Below are 20,101 nucleotides of genomic sequence, written 5' to 3'. Positions count from 1 at the left end.
GTAAACAGGGGCACGGTACCACAGTTAGCACAGTTCCTCACAGCTCCAGGGTCCCAGGTTCAATTCCTGGCAAGGGTCACTGTCTGTGCGGAGTCTACATGTTCTCCCTGTGTCTGCGTGGGTTTCCTCCGGGTGCTCCGATTTCCTCCCACAGTCCAAAGATGTGCAGGCTAGGTGGATTGGCCTAGACATCCTTTTTGAGGACTATTGTGAGAAGGTGATGTTGCCTATCCTGACAGATTGCCCTTCGTGTCCAAAACGTTTAGGTGGGGTTACTGAGTTACGGGGATGGAGGGGATGTGTGGGCTTAGGTAAGGTACTCTTTCCAAGAGCCGGTGCAGACTCGATGGGCCGAATGACCTCCTGCACTGTAAATTTTATGCTCTATGCTATGCTATCCGGCTGCATCCCAGCTTGGTATGGCAACTGCTCGGCCCAAGATCGCAAGAAACCGCAGTGTGGTGAACTCAGCCCAACGCATCACACAAGCTTGTCACCCTCCCATTGATTCTGTCTACACCTCCCGCTGCCTCAGGAAAGCAGACAGCATTGTCAGAGGCCCCTCCCACCCAGGCTTTGCCTTCATCCAGACCCTTCCATCAGGCAGAAGATACAGAAGTCTGATGACCCATACATTCAGAAAAAGGAACAGCTTCTTCCCCGCAGCTACTAGACTCCTCAACGACGCTCTCTCGGACTGATCTGTTCCCTGTAAGAACACTATTCACGACACCCTATGCTGCTCTTGCTCGTGTATTTGCTTTGTTTGGTCCCTTGTTCCGCACTGTAACCAATCGCCGTTTGTCAATGTACCATTTGTCAATGTATTCTGTTGATTATTCTTTTTTTGCCTACTATGTACATACTGTGTACGCTCCCTTGACCACAGAAAAATACTTTTCACTGTACTTCAGTACACGTGTCAATAAATCAAATTAAATTAAATCAAATCAAATCAAATGGCCAGCAAATTTGTCCAAGTTAACGGCCTGGGCAGACAGTAAGAGCGCACATGGCAAAGCAGGCGGGGTACGAATGCCAAAAGAAAGAAAGAAAGACAGGAACAAACACAGGCAGAGATGCAGAGAGAGCACGGTGGCGCAGTGGATAGCACTGCTGCCTCATGGCGCCAAAGTCCCAGGTATGATCCCGGCTCTGGGTCACTGTCCATGTGGAGTTTGCACATTCTCCCCGTGTTGTGCAGGGTTGGCCACGCTAATTGCCCCTCAATTGAAAAAAAGATGAATTGGACCCTCTAAATATATATTTACAAAAAAGAGATGCGGAGAGGGCGGGGGGGGGGGGGGGGGGGGGTGCAGGGCAGGGGAAAAAGCAGACAGAGAGGTGGGGGTGTAAATAAAGGATCTGGATCAAGAGAGGAGTCACTATACCAGTGAATAAGTTGGTGTTCGGGAGCATAGTAAAAGACGAGTCTCCCAGGAGGGAGGGAGTGCCTGGAAGAAGGTAGATGGAAATTCAGGGAAAACAAAGGGCAAAAGAAGGGGGGGTGTCAGAGGTTAGGGGAGCGGGGAGGGTAGAGCGCCAGTTGCAACAGGCTACACGTGGAGGTAGCGAGAAAGGGGAAGCGGTTGGCAGCCATTTTGAATGGCCCAAGAATGAGGGTCAGGCCCACAAGATGAATATGGTTAACCCGACGGGGGAGGGGCATCCGTCATAGTTAGTGGGACCCTAGAAGGGCCCCATTAGTTCTGGTATATATGCCCCAAACTGAAACGACGCAGATTTCGTCAAGAAAATGTTGGCCGAAATCCGGACTTGGGCACTCACTGACTAGGGCAACCACTCAACTCTAACTGTGTGCAAGACCCAGCATTAAACAGATCCAACCCCAGGACAGGTAATGTTTCAGACATGACATGCAAACTGGACACATTTATGAAGTGGATGGCGGGAGGGTCGGGGATAGACTTGTGGATGTTCCGTCACCCTGAGAGAAAAACAATTCTTCTTCTCCCACGTGCATAAGGCCTACTCACGGATAGACATTTTTGTGGTCGGGAAAAGATGCTTCCAGGGTGTTGGTGGCACAGTACCACAGTTGATGCACTGTTTCTTCACAGCTCCAGGGTCCCAGGTTCGATTCCCGGCTTGGGTCACTGTCTGCGGAGTCTGCATCTTCTCCCTGTGTCTGCGTGGGTTTCCTCTGGTTGCTCCGGTTTCCTCCCATAGGTCCAGAAAGACATGCTGTTAGGTGATTTGGATGTTCTGAATACACCCTCTGTGTACCCGAACAGGTGGCAGAATGTGGCAAGTAGGGGCTTTTCACTGTAACTTCATTGCAGTGTTAATATAAGCCTACTTGTGACAATAACGATTATTATTATAGGCGGAATAATCTCTGACCATACACCTCATTACATCGACGTGTGGTTGGAGAAGGGACAGGCTCAGCGCCCCAGGGAGGCTGGATGCGGCTGTCTTTGCCGCTAAGGAATTCAACATTAAAATATCCCAAGCCATCAATGATTATGTATCCTGCAACCAAAATGGGCAGGTCTCACCCTCCACATTCTGGGCGGCATGGAAGGTGGTGATGAGGGGGGAAATTATAGCTTACAGGGCCTTAGGGACAGGAAGGAAAGGGAAACCAAGCAGCGGCTGATCGACTCCATATGGAAGGTTGATCGACAGTACTTCACAGCCCCAGTCCTGGAACTGCTGGCAGAAAGGAAAAAGCTGAATATGGAATTTGACCTGCTCTCCACAAGGAAGGCAGTCCACCTGCCAGGCATGGCTGGGAGTCCTTCTACAAAAATGGAGACACAGCCATCCGCATTCTGGTGGACCAGCTAAGAATACATGCTGCTGCGAAAGAGAGAACTCAGATCAGGGATAGTAACGGTAGGATGGTAGTGGACCCAAATGAGGTCAATAAGGCCGTTACGAACTTTTACCGAGGAGTATACATCTCTGAGCCCCGAAGAGATCTCGGGAATGGAACAGTTCCTCAATAGGCTGGACATATCGATGATGGGGGTGGACAAGTAAGAGGTACAGGAAGCACCGCTAGGATTGGGCGAAATCGTGGAGTGCATCAGCTCCATGCAATCAGGCAAATGCTGGGACTGGATGGGTTCCCAGCAGACTTTTACAAATAGAAATTTGAGCAGCGCTGGTCGCGTACCTACGGGCGATGTTCAATAACTTACTGTCTATGGGGGCTTTGCTGCCCACACTAGCACAGGCCTCAATCTCACTGATTCCAAGAATTAAACCCAGTTCTTATCTTTTTTATTCTGTAACTGTTACTTAAATACCAATAAAAAAATATATTTTTTAAAAATTAAAATTCTGTCTCACGCCGCTGAGGACCCGGGTTCGATTCCAGCCCTGGGTCACTGTCCGTGTGGAGTTTGCACATTCTCCCCGTGTCTGTGTCCACAACCCAAAAAGATGTGCATGATGGATGGATTGGCAATGCTAAATTGCCCCATAATTAGAAAGAATTGGTACTCTAAATTTATTTTTTGAAAATTACAATAAAGAATCAAGACTACCAAATGTGAACAATGTAAATTTAAAAATAACCATATGTTTGTACTTTGACAGTGTTATTGGATATAGAACTGTCTCTCTCTTCAATTTTATTTCATAGGGAGCATAACGTTGACGAGTGACATTCAAACAGAGACTGACCTCTCCTTCCCCTGGATCCTTCGTGTGTTTGATATAAAGGCTTATGAGTTTTATAAGGTTATCGAGAGTTTTATTAAAGCAGAACCAAATCTAACCAGAGAGATGATCAAGCACATGGAAAGGTGTGAACATAGGATCATGGAGTGTATTGCCTGGCAGACGGTGAGTAATGTTTTCTTTTCTACTTGCAGTTGAGGATAATTACCCATCAGTTTAAATTGAATGATGCCTTTGCTGGTTGGAAGTTGGGAATAACTATTTGTTGTTTTAAAGTTAAAGATTTAAAAATGCTGCTCTCCAAAATAATCACATCTACTGTGTGATATGTTTAAAATATTTTTCCATGTAAGATTATTTCTGAGAGAAAATGGTTTAAAAATGGGTCTCTCAGATTATTGCTGCAATTAGGAGCCAAGAACGAATAAACATGAGAGGATATCAATCGTGAAAATAACAGGTGTTGAATACAAAGTTTACCTTGGTCTTGAAGGTACATAATGGTGAAGGATTGATCATGTTGGGTTTGATACTGCACATTAAAACCTAGTAGAATTTGTGTTTAGAGACTTGGAGGCAGGCCATTGCTTTTGAAGAAAAAATACTGAAATTGGGCAGCCTTCTGTTGATTTGACTCGTACTATCAAAGGTATCAGTACAGTTTTCTTTTTGGGTAGCCTGGTGTTTCTCATAATCAGACTGATGTGGCATAACCACACTATCACGCTTGAGTCTCTGAATTAAAATAGACCAAAAAATCCACCCAAGACTTTTTGGATTACCTGAACTGTGGGTGTGCTCTTTACCCTACAGGGGTAAGTGATGTGCTTACAGCTCATTAGAACGTAGGCATAGGCTGGCAACATTTAGGCCTCTGCCCGAGTATCAGTACAGGCCTCCGACACAAGAACAGAAGAATTGGGACCAGGAGTAGGCCACTTGGCCCCTAAAGTCTGACTCACCACTTAATAAGATCATGACTGATCTGATTGTTGCATCAAAACTACTTTCCTGTCTGCTCTCCGTAACCCTTGACTTCCTTGTTGATCAAATCTCTACATAGGTCGGCCTTGAATATAATCTATATCTCAGCCCCTGCTGCTCTCTGGGGAGTAGAATTCCATAGGCCCCCAGAGAGAACATAATTCTCCTCATCTGAGTCTAAATTTCTAAATGGTGTCTCTACTGCCCCACATACGGAAACATCCTTTCAGCATCCACCAGCATCTTGTATGTTTCAGTTAGATCATCTCTCATTCTTCTAAAATGGATTTTGGCCTAATCTGCTCAACCATTCCTTATAAACTAACGCCCTCAATCCAGGAATGAGTTGAGTGAACTTTTTCTGAACAGCTTCCAATGCAATTATATCCTTCCTTAAGTAAGGAGATCAAAATTGTACACAGTACTCCAGGTGTAACTACTAAGACCGTGCACAGCTGTAGCGATAGTTCCCTACTTTTATACTTTATTTCCCTTGCAGTAAATACCAGCATTCCATTTGTCTTCCTAATCACTTGTATCTGCATAATAATGTTTTGTGATTCATGTATCAGGACAACCAGATCCCTCTGTAGCACCAAGTTGTTCAATCCCTCTCCATTCAAATAATATGCTACTTTTCTATTCTTCCCACCAAAATGGAGAAGTTCATTTTCCACATTAGGCTCCATGTGCCAAACTTTTGCACACTTTAGATTAACCAATCTAAATCCCTTTGTAAATTCTTTATGCTCCTGTGACAATTTGTCTTTCTGTCATCAATTCTGGAGGCAATCAGGCCTGCAGAGCATGTGCATTAGAAAATAAGATAAGTGCTGACAGCCAAACTCTGAGCTGTGCTTGGAGTTCTTAGTGTTGATGTTGTTGATGCTGTATTCTCAAAAAGCTAAATGAAAAGATTGTTAAGAGCATAGGGTTACTTGTTGATTTATCTAGTTATTAATAAGAGAATTACTACGGCATATATGAAGGTCTCTTGATGGCATTGATTCTTACCTACAAGGCTACCAACCTTTCTCTTTCAATCCTCCCTCCATCCAACCACCCATCTGATGTCATCACTTAGGTGGTGGCCCTTTGTTTCCAAGCTTTGATAGGAACATAGGAATTGCTATACAAGAAAAGACCAAGATCCATCTACTTTGTCTTCTACCATCCTGGTGGTTGTATAAGTTATCATAATGGAGTTAGTTGTTCGTTAATAATAGCAATAATCTCTTATCAGACGAAAACAGACGAGAATACAAAGTGAGGAAAACCCACCAGTAGTGAAACGCTCTGAGATATAAAGATGCAAAGTGTTACGATCCCAGTTGATGTTGTAACTGGATGGGAAAATCCCAGAATGAAACCCTGGCTCAAAAGACTTATTATTTTCTTTAAATGAAATGTGGAGGAACAGAGTCACAAGACTGTTAATTCGTTTTAACAACAAGCAGAAAACATTTATTAAACATGAAAAAAATCAGATTATAATACAATACTCCGTTACTTCCCCTTTAGTTTAACAATTACGCACAGGTTTTAGGATTAAAGTGAATTACAAAGTGCATCTTAATCTACGATGGTCTTTAAGATGGCACAGTGGCACAGTGATTAGCACTGCTGCCTCCCAGCTACAGGCACCTGGGTTCAATTCTGACCTCAGGTGACTGTGTGGAGTTTGTACTTTCTCCCGTGTCTGCGTGGGTTTCCTCTGGGTGCTCCAGTTTCCTCCCGTATTCCAAAAATGTGCAGGGTAGATGGATTGGCCATGCTAAATTACCCCTTAAGGGTCCAAACGTTTAGGTTACCGGTTATGGGGATAGGGTGGAGGCATGTGCTTAAGTAGTGTGCTCTTTCCAAGGGCCGGTGCAGATTTGATGGGCCAAATGGCCTCCTTTGCATGTAAATTCTATAATTCTATGGTCTCATTAACACACAGAGTACCTTTAAGCACACTAGATGACTGTGGTAAGACACACTCCTCTCTGAACCCAAGTGAATGCTTGTGGATTTCTCCTCAAAATCCACCCAGGTGATTATTTTACTGTGAGCCTCTTGTGTCTGACTTCCACATGAATGATTTCAAATTCTACTTTCAAAAGTCACACTTTCAAATATTCTTTTAAATTATGCTTTCCCTCCGTTGATTCCATCAAGGTTTTGCTTTCAGATTTTATGCCTCGCCCTTCAGGTTTCCTTTGTCTTTTAAGACTTTTACACAAACTCTCAGGTCCAGACACCGATTTCCACAATTATTTCAAAAAATGTCTCCCAAATTGTCGTAATTTCTCATAATTTCTCACTACTACAGATATCTTTCTGACCTTTTCCAATCCAATGCCTTTTCAACTCTCTGACGTTACTGAACAATAATCTGTTCTGGTTTTCAGTTTCCTCTGTTCCGTTAACTCCAGATTTCTTGGAAATGTCTCTTAATTTCTCTAGTTTTTTTAACTAGCTGCTCTTGAGATCTTTGTACTAGTTTTCTTTAATTTTGCAAACAATTTTATTGAGGTATTTTAGGCATATAGAAAAAATGACATTGTACAGTACAAACAAAAAAAGAAGTCAAGACACAAATTCCACATTAAACATAATGCAAACCACGGCTCTCTTCACGCACGGACCTGCCTTAATATCCCCCTACTCTACTCTACCCCCGCCCTCCCCCTGCTGACGCTTACTCCTCTGCGAAGAAGTCAATAAATGGCTGCCACCTTCGGGCGAACCCTCCGTCGCGAACCTCTCAAGGCGAACTTGACTTTCTCTAGGCCAGGAAAGCTCGCCATGTCCGATAGCCATACCTCAGCCCTCGGGGGCTTTGAGTCCCTCCATGCTAACAGTATTCGTCGCCGGGTTACCAGGGAAGCAAGGGCCAGAACATCAGCCTCCCTCTCTTCCTGGACTCCCGGGTCCTCCGAAACCCCAAAGATTGCCACCTCCGCCGATTACCACCCCAGTTTTCAACACCCGGGACATGACATCTGCGAATCCCTGCCAATACCCCCCGAGTTTAGGGTACAACCAGAACATGTGTACATGGTTAGCTGGCCCTCCGGCGCATCTAGCACACTTGTCCTCCAGCCCGAAGAATGTACTCATCCGGGCCACCGTCATGTGGGCCCGGTGCACGACCTTAAACTGGATCAGGCTGAGCCTGGCGCATGTTGCGGTCGCGTTTACTCTGCTCAGGGCTTCTGCCCAAATACTGTCCTCCAGCTCTCTCCCCCCCCCCCCCCCCCCCCCCCCCCCCCCAAGATCCTCCTCCCACTTAAGCTTCAGGTCCTCGGTCTGTGTATCCTCAGCTCTCATTAGCTCCTTGTAGACGTCTGAAACTCTACCCTCACCACCTCTCCCCTGGAAACTACCCTGTCCTGCCTCCCTTCGGCGGGAGATTTGGGAAGGATGGCACCAGTCTGCGTACAAAATTCCTCACCTGCAAGTATCTAAAGTCGTTCCCTCTCGTCAGCCCAAATGTCTCCTCCAGCGCCCTCATGCTCGGAATGCTCCCTTCCAGGAACAGATCCCCCATTCTCACAATGTTCCCTGGGGCAAACCGGTGGTTGCCACAGATTAGGGTCCACACCGATGCTCTTGCCTCCCCTACATGCCTCCTCCACTGGCCCCAGATCCGAAGAGCAGCCACCACTATCGGGCTGATGGATTACCGTGCCGGCGAAAGCGGCAGAGGCGCCGTGACCAGGGCTGCAAAGCTAGTGCCCCTGCACGAAGCAACCTCCATCCGCTCCCAAACCGACCCCACACCCACCATCCATTTCCTTATCATCGCTATATTGGCCGCCCAGTAATAGCTGCTGAGGTTCGGCAACACCAGCCCCCCTTCTCCTCTGTTCCTTTCAAGCATCACCCTCTTCACCCGCGGGGACTTCCCTGCCCATACAAATCCCAGAATAATTTTATTCGGCCTCTTGAAGAAGGACCGCGGGACAAAGATGGGGAGACTCTGAAAAACAAACAAGAACCGTGGGAGAATCATCATCTTAACAGTCTGCACTCTCCCCGCCAATGACAGCAGGAGCGCATTCAACCTCCGGACCTCCTACCTCACTTGTTCCACCAGTCGGCACAGGTTGTGCAACCTGCCCCAGTCCCGTGCCACCTGAATCCCCAAATATCGGAAACTCTCCCCCACTAGCCTGAACGGCAATCCCTTCAACTTACTCTCATGCCCCCTCGCCTGAATTACAAACAACTTGCTCTTAGCCATGTTCAGTATGCATCCGGAGAATCGCCCAAATTCCCTCAGGGTTGCCATAATACCGTCCATCCCCACCATTGGGTCTGATACATATAACAGCAGATCATCCGCTTATAACGAGACTCTATGTTCCACTACCCCCCCCGGACCAGCCCTTTCCAGTCCCTATAAGCTCTCCGTGCAATTACCAGCGGCTCTATGGCCAGCGCAAACAGCAGTGGGGAGAGAGGGCAGCCCTGCCTTGTGTCACGGTGCAGTCTAAAGTAGTCCAATGTTGTCCTGTTCATCCTTACACTGGCCTCCAGGGCCTGATACAATAGCCTGACCCAGTCGATGCCCCCCCAGATAATCCCACTCGACCCGGTCAAAAGCCTTTTCAGCATCCATGGCTACTGCTATCTCTACCTCCCTACTCTCTGGGGGCATCATAATCACAATTTGATCCTCCACAATTACATCCGGTACACAGTCCTCAATTCTGGTTGCCAAAATCTTGGCCAGTAACTTGGTGTCTACGTTAATCAAGGAGATCAGCCTGTATGACCCACAGGCCTCCGGATCCTTATCCCGTTTCAGAATAAGCGAGATGGTGGCCTGCGACATCATAGAACATAGAACAGTACAGCACAGAACAGGCCCTTCGGCCCTCGATGTTGTGCCGAGCCATGATCACCCTACTCAAACCCACGTATCCACCCCATACCCGTAACCCAACAACCCCCTCCCCTTAACCTTACTTTTTAGGACACTACGGGCAATTTAGCATGGCCAATCTACCTAACCCGCACATCTTTGGACTGTGGGAGGAAACCGGAGCACCCGAAGGAAACCCACGCACACACAGGGAGGACGTGCAGACTCCGCACATTCAGTGACCCAGCCGGGACTCGAACCTGGGACCCTGGAGCTGTGAAGCATTTATGCTAACCACCATGCTACTGTGCTGCCCGTGTGCTCGTCGGGGGTAAACTCCCTTTGTCTCTTGCCTCGTTAAAGACCCTGACCAACACCGGCCCCACTATCCCAGCAAATTTTTTGTAAAACTCCACCGGATACACGTCCGGCCCCGGGGCTTTACCCGATTACATAACCTTCAGGCTCCCCAACACCTCTTCGATCCTGACCAGGGCCCCCAGTCCGTCCACCAACCCCCTCCCCACTCTTGGGAAGGTCAGTCCGTTCAAGAATCACCTCTTTTCTCTCTCTCTCTCTCTCTTTCTCTCTCTCTCTCTCTCTCTCTCTCTCTCTCTCTCTCTCTCTCTCTCTCTCTCTCTCTCTCTCTCTCTCTCTTCTCCCCCCCCCCCCCCCCCCGGTCCCCCAGGTGGTTCCGAAGTGTACAGCTTCCTGTAAAAGTCCCTAAAGACCTTGTTCAGCCCTGCTGGATCACCCACTAGATTGCCTTCCCCATCCACTACCCTCCCTATTTCCCTAGCCGCTTCCCTCTTCCTCAGTTGCTGCGCAAGCATTCTACTGGCCTTCTCCCCATGCTCATAAATCGCGCCTTTTACCTTTCTAAGCTGTTCTACAGGCTTGTCGTTTCCTGAGTAACTCTGGCCTCAGGGATTCCGCGTAACACCTGTCCGTTCGTAGAATTTCCTTAATCAGTCGGTCCGTCTCTGCTCTGTCCTGTCCCTGTATGCCCGGATTGAAATCAGCTCCCCTCTCACCACTGCCTTCAGTGCCTCCCAGAGCACCGCTGCCGAGACTTCTCCAGTATCATTCACCTGCAGGTAATTCTGCATGCATTTCCTCAGCCTTTCACACACCGCCTCGTCCGCGAGTAGTCCAACTTCCAGCCTCCATGGTGGGTGCTGAAAGCTGTCCTTACAAAACTGCAGGTCTACTCTGTGTGGAGCATGGTCCGCTATGGCAATTGCCGAATATTCTGCCCCCACCATTCCGGCCAGCAGGTCCCTACTCACAATAAAGTAGTCAATTTGGGAATACACCTTGTGGACGTGGGAGTAGTACGAGAACTCCCTCACCATCAGCTGGCTAAATCTCCACGGATCTGCTCGCCCCATTTTCTCCATGAACCCTCTCATTTCCTTTGCCATCGCTGGTAACCTGCCCGTTCTTGAGCATGACCGGTCCAGGCTCGGGTCCAGGACCGTATTAAAGTCCCCGCCCATGATCAACTTACGCAAGTCCAAGTCATGGATCTTCCCTGGCATCCTCCTAATAAAATCCACATTGTCCCAATTAGAGGCATACACACTGACCAGGACTACTCTCACCCCTTCGAGCTTACCCCTCACCATAACGAACCTGCCACCCCACATCCACGACTGTGCCCTCCGCCTCAAGTTGTACCCTTTTATTAATCAGGATCGCAACATCTCTCGTCTTAGAATCAAGCCCCGAATGAAAGACCTGACTGACCCAGCCCTTCCTTAACCTAACCTGGTCTGCCACTTTCAGGTGCGTCTCCTGCAACAAGACTATGTCCGCCTTCAGAACCCGCAGATGCGCAAACACACGCGCCCTCTTCACTGGCCCGTTTAACCCTCTAACGTTCCAAGTGATCAGCCTGGTTGGGGGGCACTTCGCCCCGCCCCCCTTTGCCGATCAGCCAACCCCTTTCCTTGGGCAGCCCCCCAGCCATGTGTCGCGCTTCCTCTGTCCCGTCTCCTGGCCGGCTCCACCCATAACCTCCTCACTGTTACCATGCCCAGTTCCCCTCCCTGTCAGCAGAACCCCCCCCCCCCCAGCAACACCATCCTATCACCTAACCCCTGCCCTAATCTAACTATATGGACACCCCCCGCCTCAGCTCCTGTTAACTAGCTGCACTCAGCTAGCCTGCGGCTCCCAGCCTCGGCTTCAGCCCGTCTGCCACCGATTGTTCCCAGTCACCCCTCCCCCCCCGACCCCACCACACCACTTCCCCAGATCAGCCCTACTTAAGCAAACTCTATACAAGTCATAAACAACCCCCACACTAGCACAATTCAAGTTAAGCAAGAAAAAAAGAGATAAGAAATAACAGGCAGTCTTCAGTCCTTCCCATACAGACACAGAAAAAAAATTGCACAAAGTTCCCCTGAAGCATCCATTTTAACCCAACCCTTTTAACTGTTTTCTTTAGTAATTCCCTCCCCCAGCCAAACTCCAACTAAGCAAAGAGCCCTAACAGAAAACATTCAGATAAACCACGCAAAGAGCACGCAAAAAACAACCACAAAAAAAACCATGCATCCCAAAATGGGAGAGACACCACATATACTTAAAAGCTCTAACATGAGTCCAAATGTCCTCAGCTCAGGGCCAGCCCTTGCTTCTTAACGAAGTCCATCGCTTCTTTGGGTTCCTCGAAATAGTGGTGCTGACCCTTATACGTAACCCACAGTCTCGCCGGAAAAAGCAGCCTGAATTTCACCTTGTTTTTATACAGTATCTCCTTCACCTGTCTGTAGCCTCCCCTCCTCCTGGCCACCTCAGCGCTCAAATCCTGGTACACATGGAAGGTGGTATTGTCCCAAATACAGCTTTGTGTGCTCTTTGCCCATTGCAGCACCCGTTCCTTGTCCAGGTACCTGTGAAAGCGAACCACCATCGCTCGTGGGGGACCCCCTCGTCGCGGCTGCCTCACCTGCACTCTGTGTGCCCTGTCCAACACCGGCTGGCGCGTGAACACCTCGTTCCCCAGCGACTTCTGAAACATACCCTCTACATATGCGGCAGCGTCTAGCCCCTCTGCCCCCTCCGGGAGGCCCACGATTCTCACGTTCTGCCGGCAAGATCTGTTGTCCAGGTCCTCCAGCCTTTCCAAAAGCACTTTTTGCTGGTCCCTCAGCCTCTGAATTTCCACATCCGCCACCGTTTGAAAGTCAGCCTGCTCCTCCACTGACTTCTCCAACTGCTGGAGCTTCTCAGCCTGATCATCTAGCTTTTTCCATCCGGTCAATCGACTTCTGAAGCGGCTCCAAGTTGTCACGCTTCAAAGCCAAAAAGCCCTCCTGCATAGTCTACAGCAGCTGCTCCATTGTGGGCTGGGCTGTCGGCTCCTTGCTGTGAACTCCAGCCATGCTGGTCTCTCTCACAGCCTCCACTGTGCCCTTACTCAACCACTTCTTTTGCTGTTTACGGTCCCTCCGGCTCCTTAGGTCCATACAATTCTGTATGGGTCCTGTGCCTGAATACTATTGCTTTCCAGTTCCACGCTTAAAAGCGCAAAAAAGTCAGGGGAAAAGGTCCAAAAGCCCGACCGAAACGGGAGCCACCAAATGTGCGACCTACTCCCTCATAGCCGCCACCGGAAGTCCTCTGTACTAGTTTTCTTAACCATTACTCTATATTATGGCTTTCTTCTAGCAGAGCTGAGAATGTTATTCTGCCTCTAGCCTTTTACCAACTGCTTCTAGTTGAGCTGTGAGAGCTGTCTTCTCTCTCACTATTTGATCTCCAACTGCCAATGAATTCAGCTATACCTAAAAACAAAGGAAATCCCTTCTGTTATGGGCCAGGGTTTAATAACTCCAAAATATATTATGGAGTCCACCTGGCCTACAACTTTTATGTTGATTTTGGTTGAGATGAGCGCAAGAGCCTGCCCTTCAGGTGTTATTCAATAGAGTTCCAAGGCGTTTTAAATCAAAAAACAAGCTTTATTCTACAAATTTAGTTAACATTTGTATAAACACACACAGTAAGAATTTTTATCAACTACAAACATAAAGACCCCACACAGCTCCAGTAATCTATGTATAACCCTTTCTGAATTCCCCTATAGCTGTACAAATTCAATAACAAAATCCAAGTAAAACCAGAAACCAATTTTCAAAGGTGTGGCCCAGCACAAGGTATTCTTACTGGTATAAGATTGGTGTTATTGATACTCTGTTCCCTTTTTCAAACAGCAGATTTGACTTCCTTCCAGAAAGCAATTATCTCTTTTTAAGTTACCAAGTTGTCTGGAAACAGCTTTTAAAATGAAGATAGAGAGACACTTCTTTCAACCTGTGCAGTTCAAAACCAGTCCAAACTCAAAGCGAAAGTAAAACTCAAGAGCCACAGCCCACCTCCACCCACACAATGACACCACTGAAGCCATGCGATAAGACAAAAACATTTGTTAAAGGGACACTCCCATGACACTTCCCTCTGGAAAGAGGCCACCTGACCTGTTACTAAGCAACCGCTGCTAGTTTATTTACTCTTCACACCATAGCCCTGTCGAAGCACAATAGAACCACAGTTCGAATTGAACGACCCCGACACATACAAACACCTTTGTCCAGCATGAACCTAACTATAGGTTTTATTCTTTCAGGTACAGAAACATTAAATTCAACCCACTTAAAACAATACCTTATTTCTAATGTTTACCAATACACACACAAATTCACAGATATACTGTATTTATCATGTGTGATCTCTCAATGTCACAGTGGTGGTGCTTATTGGTAGACTATTCATATTTTGAAAATTAGGCAGGTCAGTAAGTCGACAACAATTGGGAGCATTGGCTAATTTTCTGTAATCCAAAGATTCTGAATCCAACTGTATGACCTTAATTGTCACTAATTCAGCAAGGATTTAGAACCTAATTTGAGCCCCGGTGGTCTGTGTGGCTCAGCATCATGCAGCCTTTACCAACTGAGCCTTCAGGGCAAATTTCTACATTATCTCTAGTGGAAATTCAGAACACTACAGTTGTTAGCCTCTCAGCTGAAAAGAAAGAAATTGAAGTTGATTGGTTCTTCTCATATATTAGGGTGAATATTCAAGTACATAAAACTGCCATTCACAGACCTGCTTTTTACTTGAAAATAATCCATGGGCGGGATTCTCCGTTCCGCCGCGCCCATTTACCAGTGCAGCATGTCCCTGCCGGCAGCGGGAGCCTCCGTCCTGTCAGTTAGCCAATGGGGTTTCCTATTGTGGGCACCCCCATGGCACCGGGAAATCCGCGGGTGTGAATGTGCTGCCAGCGAAGCGGAGGATCCCGCCGATGGAGATCCAGCCCCATGTATTTTTTTTAAAAAGTTTATTTGTTGAATTGTAAAGGACTACAGCACAGAAGAAGGCCATTCAACCAGTTTTGTCCATGTTGGCTCTCTGCAACAGCAATTCACCTAGTGCTGCTCCCATCTTTTCTCCGTAGCTCTGCCTCTGAAAATGTTTCTTCAGGTAATGATCCTCTTATGCAAACCACGATTGTCTCTGCCTCCAATACACGTTCAGGCAATGCATTCCAGATCCTAACCACTCATGCAAAAATGTTTTCCCTCATGTTGCCATTGTTTTTTTGGTCACTTTAAATTGGTGTCCTCTTTTTTTTTTCTCAAGCCTGCCACCAATAGAAACATTTTTTCCCCATTGACTCAGCCTAGACCCCTCATGATTTTGAGTACCTCTACCAATCTCCTCCCTACCTTCTTTTCTCCAAGGGGGAGAGTCCCAGTTTCTCCGATCTGTCTGCACAACTGGTTCAAGAACTTCAATCTTGAGAATCTTTTTTACACCCACTATAATGCCTCCACGTCTCTCCAAATGTGTGGTGCCCAGAACTGAATGGGTTACTCCATTTGAGGATGAACCAATGTTTCATACAGGTTTATCATAACTTCCTTGCTTTTGAACTCTCTTGGCAGCAGCTGTCCCTTGAATAGAGGATGATGTCTACTCAAGATAGCAGCTTTCTGCCCTGGGTCTTCATGTGGCTGACAGACTGATTCCCGATCAACCGATCTTTGGACATGTTGGGCAGGTTCTCTCACAGGATAGCAGGATCTGGAGCGCAGGCTTTGTTTACTTTCCTTCTATTCTGCCACTGAGCCTCATTAAAGTGATGACTCAAAACGTGATATAACTTAGAAACATAGAAAATAGAAGCAGGAGGAGGCCATTGGACCTTTTTGAGCCTGCACTGCTATTCATTATGGTCATGACTGACAATCAGGCTCAATACCCTGATCCCCCCCACCCCCCATATCCCTTTAGCCCCAAGAGCTATATCTAATTTCTTATTGAAATTCCACAACGTTTTGGCCTCAACTAGTTTCTATGGTAGCGAGTTCCACAGATTCACCACTCTCTGGGTGAAGAAATTTCTCCTCACCTCAGTCTTAAAAGATTTACCCCTTATCCTCAAACTATGACCCCGATTTCTGGACTCCGCAACCATCGGGAACACACTTTCTGAATCTACCCTGTCTAATCCTGTTAGAATTTTGGAAGTTTCTGTGAGATCTCCCTCACTCTTCTAAACTCCAATGAATATATTCCTAACCGATTTAGTCTCTTCTCATGTGACAGTCCCAACTTGATGGACCAGTTTTTGTTATTTTGAACAATTAGTATAAAGCTCCTGTCATCATTAATGTCAATGCAAGGGCAGCACGGTGGCCTAGTGGTTAGCACAACCGCCTCACGGCGCTGAGGTCCCAGGTTCGATCCCGGCTCTGGGTCACTGTCCGTGTGGAGTTTGCACATTCTCCTCGTGTCTGCGTGGGTTTCGCCCCCACAACCCAAAAATGTGCAGAGTAGGTGGATTGGCCACGCTAAATTGCCCCTTAATTAGAAAAAATAATTGGCTAATCTAAATTTAAAAAAAAAATTAATGTCAATGCTGTCGCACTTCAAGGAGCACAACAGCACAAACGTTTTCTTTATTTTTCCATAGATTGCTGGCCACTTCAGAGTTGATAAAACAAACCAGAGTGTCCAGTCCATTGAAGCTGATTTTTAGGTGTTTTGCCTGAAGCTTGTGGATTTGTTTGACATCCCTTCCATTGAATCTGGAGGATGCAGCAGAGGAATTGCTGATGGAATTTCTCTGGCTCTCTTATGTGTTACTGATGCACAGTGCAGGCCATTTCAAGATTAGACTGTGGTCATGACAGCTGCTCTGTACATTCAGACTATGATTGATTTGGGGAGCTCTTTATTATCGCACACACTGCCATAGTTTTTAGAATGCTGAGCTGGTGCAGCTGATCTGGTATTGGAGTTCCTCAACAATGGTTATTCTTTCTGAGAAGTGTATGTAAAGGTATGGGAAGGGCCCAACATATTCCAGAGCTTCTCCCTAGCCATATGTAGGAAGTCGAATATTTGGCTGACTAGTAAAGGTTGATATCAGTTTGTTTTAGAAACATTCACGGACAGGCTGAATTTCAAGTGTGTAGAATTGAAGAGATCAAGAGTGGCCTGTACATCTGGTGCCTGGTGGATAGTGACACTGCAGTCATCCGCAAACTATAGATAATGTATATTTAGAGTGGTCAGTTTAGTTCCCCTATTTATAAAGCTTTTAGGATACTGTATGTTTTTAACTCATCTCTTAAACTGCCCTGCCCTGCCATCTTCAATGATTTATGCATGTATATCGTTCTGGCCATGCTGTTTCCACATCCCTTTTAGAATTGTACCCCATATTATGTTACATCATCTCTATCTTCCTACAAAACTGTATCAATTCATACTCCTGCTTATAAAGCTTTTGAAAACCCACATTATAATATATGTCAATATATTTCAATGCTGTTGATGTATCTGCTTGTATTTGTGATTGTTTTCATATACCACCATTTTCCTTTAAGTGTTCACTTATTCACACAATGCAGTTGCATGTTTATAATCCAGATGGAATAGTTGGATAAATATGGGCTATATGTAATGCCGTATGTTAACTAGTTGAAACTATGGCATGGGCCTTGCCAACAGCAGTGAACGCTGAGATATTTACTGCCATTGAAGGTCTTAATGGCATTGCAGCTTCCAGGGAGTTGATCTTTGTTAATGTGGTTGGACTGAGGCTAATTGCCCTGCAATTATGCAAGTCAGTCCTGGCTCTTTGGTCCTACAGATGTCAGAGAAGTGCCATGAGTGCTGTTTTGTGGGGAGAAGAAATTAAAGGTACATTGAAGATAACATTTTAGTGACCTCCTGTTGCGGCATGCAGGTGGAGGTCACATGTTTGGTGGCTCCTGCCAGAGTTGTCTATTTTATGTTCTTTACACCCAACTTTTGGAAAAATTCTTTTAGGAGAAGTTGTGGGAAGGTCTGAGGCATTTCAAGAATGTCAAAAACCGGAGAAAAAGAACCCAGGGAGAAAGGGAGTGAGCAAAAGTCTGCCATCAAACGTGGCAAGGAGTTCAGCAGAAGTAAAGATGGTGGGAGAGAACTCGTCGGGTAGGGCCATCCCCATCATGGTGGAAAAGATGGCTGAAATGATGGCCATGGAGTTTGAGCATCTGTTCACAAAACATTTTGAACAGCATTGGACACAGATGATGTGCTCATTTAAGGAGTGGGTGAGTGAGACTCTTGCCCTGATGAGAGAGGAGTTTAAGACTTCAACGACGGTGTGGAAGCAAGGAGTGAAAATGAAGGGGGTGGAGGAGGCATTGTCGCGACACAGCGACCAGTTCACCTCGATGGGTAAGGAATTGCAGAAGGTGGCAGAGATCAATAGAGGTCTGAGAGCCAAAGTAGAGGACCTAAAGAACAGGTCACGAAGGCAGTATTTGAGGATCATGGGTGTGCCTGAAGGGGTGGAGAGCCGGAGGCCGACAAGAGTACTTCTCCGAGATGCTGGTGAAGTAGCTGGGGGAGAGAGAGGACTCCTCCCATTATGAATTGGACAGGGCGCACTGTTCGCTCCAGCCGAAACCAAGAATCAATGAATGATTGCGAGCTGTGAGCAATTGCTTTCACAGTTTTCAAGTGACGGAGAAGGTACTGAGGTGGGTGAAGCAGAAGCGGGAAGTGGAGTGGGGTGGTAATGGTGTACTATACATCAGGATCTGACGACGGAGCTGTGGTGCTATGCATCACTGTAAATACACAAGGGGTTAATATAAATACACATAGACTAGATAAACACTAGAGGGAGCAGCAGAGACATCATGACACACAGACAGTCAACCAATAGGTCAGTAAGATAGGACACGACCAATGGGCATTCAAGACACACACAGAGGTGACTCTACCACAGGAGGGCATTACACCAACCCATATATAAGGACACAGCACACATGATCGTCCTCTTTCCAGTGGAGACACATAGTGAGTACACAGGGTTGATTGAAACACATCACACCTACCACGTGGATTGTAGCAGACTGGTTAGATAGTCTGAGTAGCTATAGCAGGATTAACAGGAGAGTCGAATCCAAGTAGGAGAATCGTTAACAGTTTAATAAATGTGTTAAAGCTATCTCCAAGTCTGAACCTTCCTTTGTCAGAGTGCATATTAAGGAAGCAGCTTATGCTTTGTCAAGAGCATAATAAAACATGAGTGAATGAGGAGACGGGTGGCCTTTGGTCGGGGCAAAGGTGGCATTGTACAAACACAGCGTGCAGTTTAGTGTGGTCTACCCGCCAAAGCTAAGGGTCACGCATAACAGCAGGGACTACTACTTTGAGATGGCGGCGAAGGCATTTGTGAAGGCAGAAGACCTGGGACCCCAGCCAGAGTGGTGACGTGGAACATGCGAGGGCTGGGGGGACCTGTGAAGAGAGCCTGAGTTTTCTCGCACTTGAAGGGCTTGAAAGCGGATGTGGTGCTATTGCAGGAGAACCAACTGAGGGTAAAGGACCAGATGAGGCTGAGGGAGGGCTGAGTGAGCCAGGTGTTTCATTCAGACATCGACAGCAGGGCCAAGGGGGGTGATGATATTGTGGGTAAACAGGTGAGGTTTCAGATGGAGATGGTGATGGCGGACCTGGAGGGTCATGTACGTGATAGTGACGGGTACTCTGGAAGGGAAGCTGGTGGTGTTTGTTAGCATGTATGCTCCAAGCTAGGACGACGCTGGGTTTGTGAGGGAAATGCTACCAGCCATACCTGATTTGGATAGTCACCAGTTGATATTGGAGGGAACTGGAATATGGTGTTGGACACGAAGGTGGGCAGGCCCCGGCCATGCTGGTTCCTTCGGGCAGGACGAAGGTGTTGGCCATGTTCATGAAAGAGGTGGGAAGTGTGGACCCGTGGAGGTTTTTAACATCCTCAGGATAGTGTTGCTCGTTATGTTCTTTCTTTAATTGGCTCTGTTTATGGCGGTTAATATGGTCGCCATCCTTAATTCTAATTATGCTTGCTCAAGAGTCGCCAGGTATCTTTCCGATACCGCCACAAGGTTCAAAACCGAATACTGATCAAAGACTCGATACAGCAGTTAGTGTTGAAAATCAATACTCATTTGTTTACACACAGTCAATTATACTCGTGCACAAACTCTACTAACTAAACTATCACTATTACTAAAAGCCTATACTTAGCTTCGGGTG

At 46.9% G+C, this 20,101-nt stretch overlaps 1 protein-coding gene across 1 annotated transcript in view; it reads left to right on the top strand.

Moving 5' to 3' along the window:
- Positions 1–20,101, top strand: part of rb1 (retinoblastoma 1) — a 477,115-nt gene that overhangs the window by 189,547 nt on the left and 267,467 nt on the right. Inside the window, exon 17 of the mRNA XM_038802634.1 lies at positions 3,617–3,819. Coding sequence (XP_038658562.1) covers positions 3,617–3,819 — 203 coding nt within the window. The remainder of the gene's footprint in view (positions 1–3,616; positions 3,820–20,101) is intronic.

This window comes from Scyliorhinus canicula, chromosome 7 (genome assembly GCF_902713615.1).
Source record: "Scyliorhinus canicula chromosome 7, sScyCan1.1, whole genome shotgun sequence".
NCBI lineage: Eukaryota > Metazoa > Chordata > Chondrichthyes > Carcharhiniformes > Scyliorhinidae > Scyliorhinus > Scyliorhinus canicula.
The sequence above is the reverse complement of the archived record's forward strand: the minus strand, read 5'-3'. Positions and strand labels throughout refer to the sequence as shown.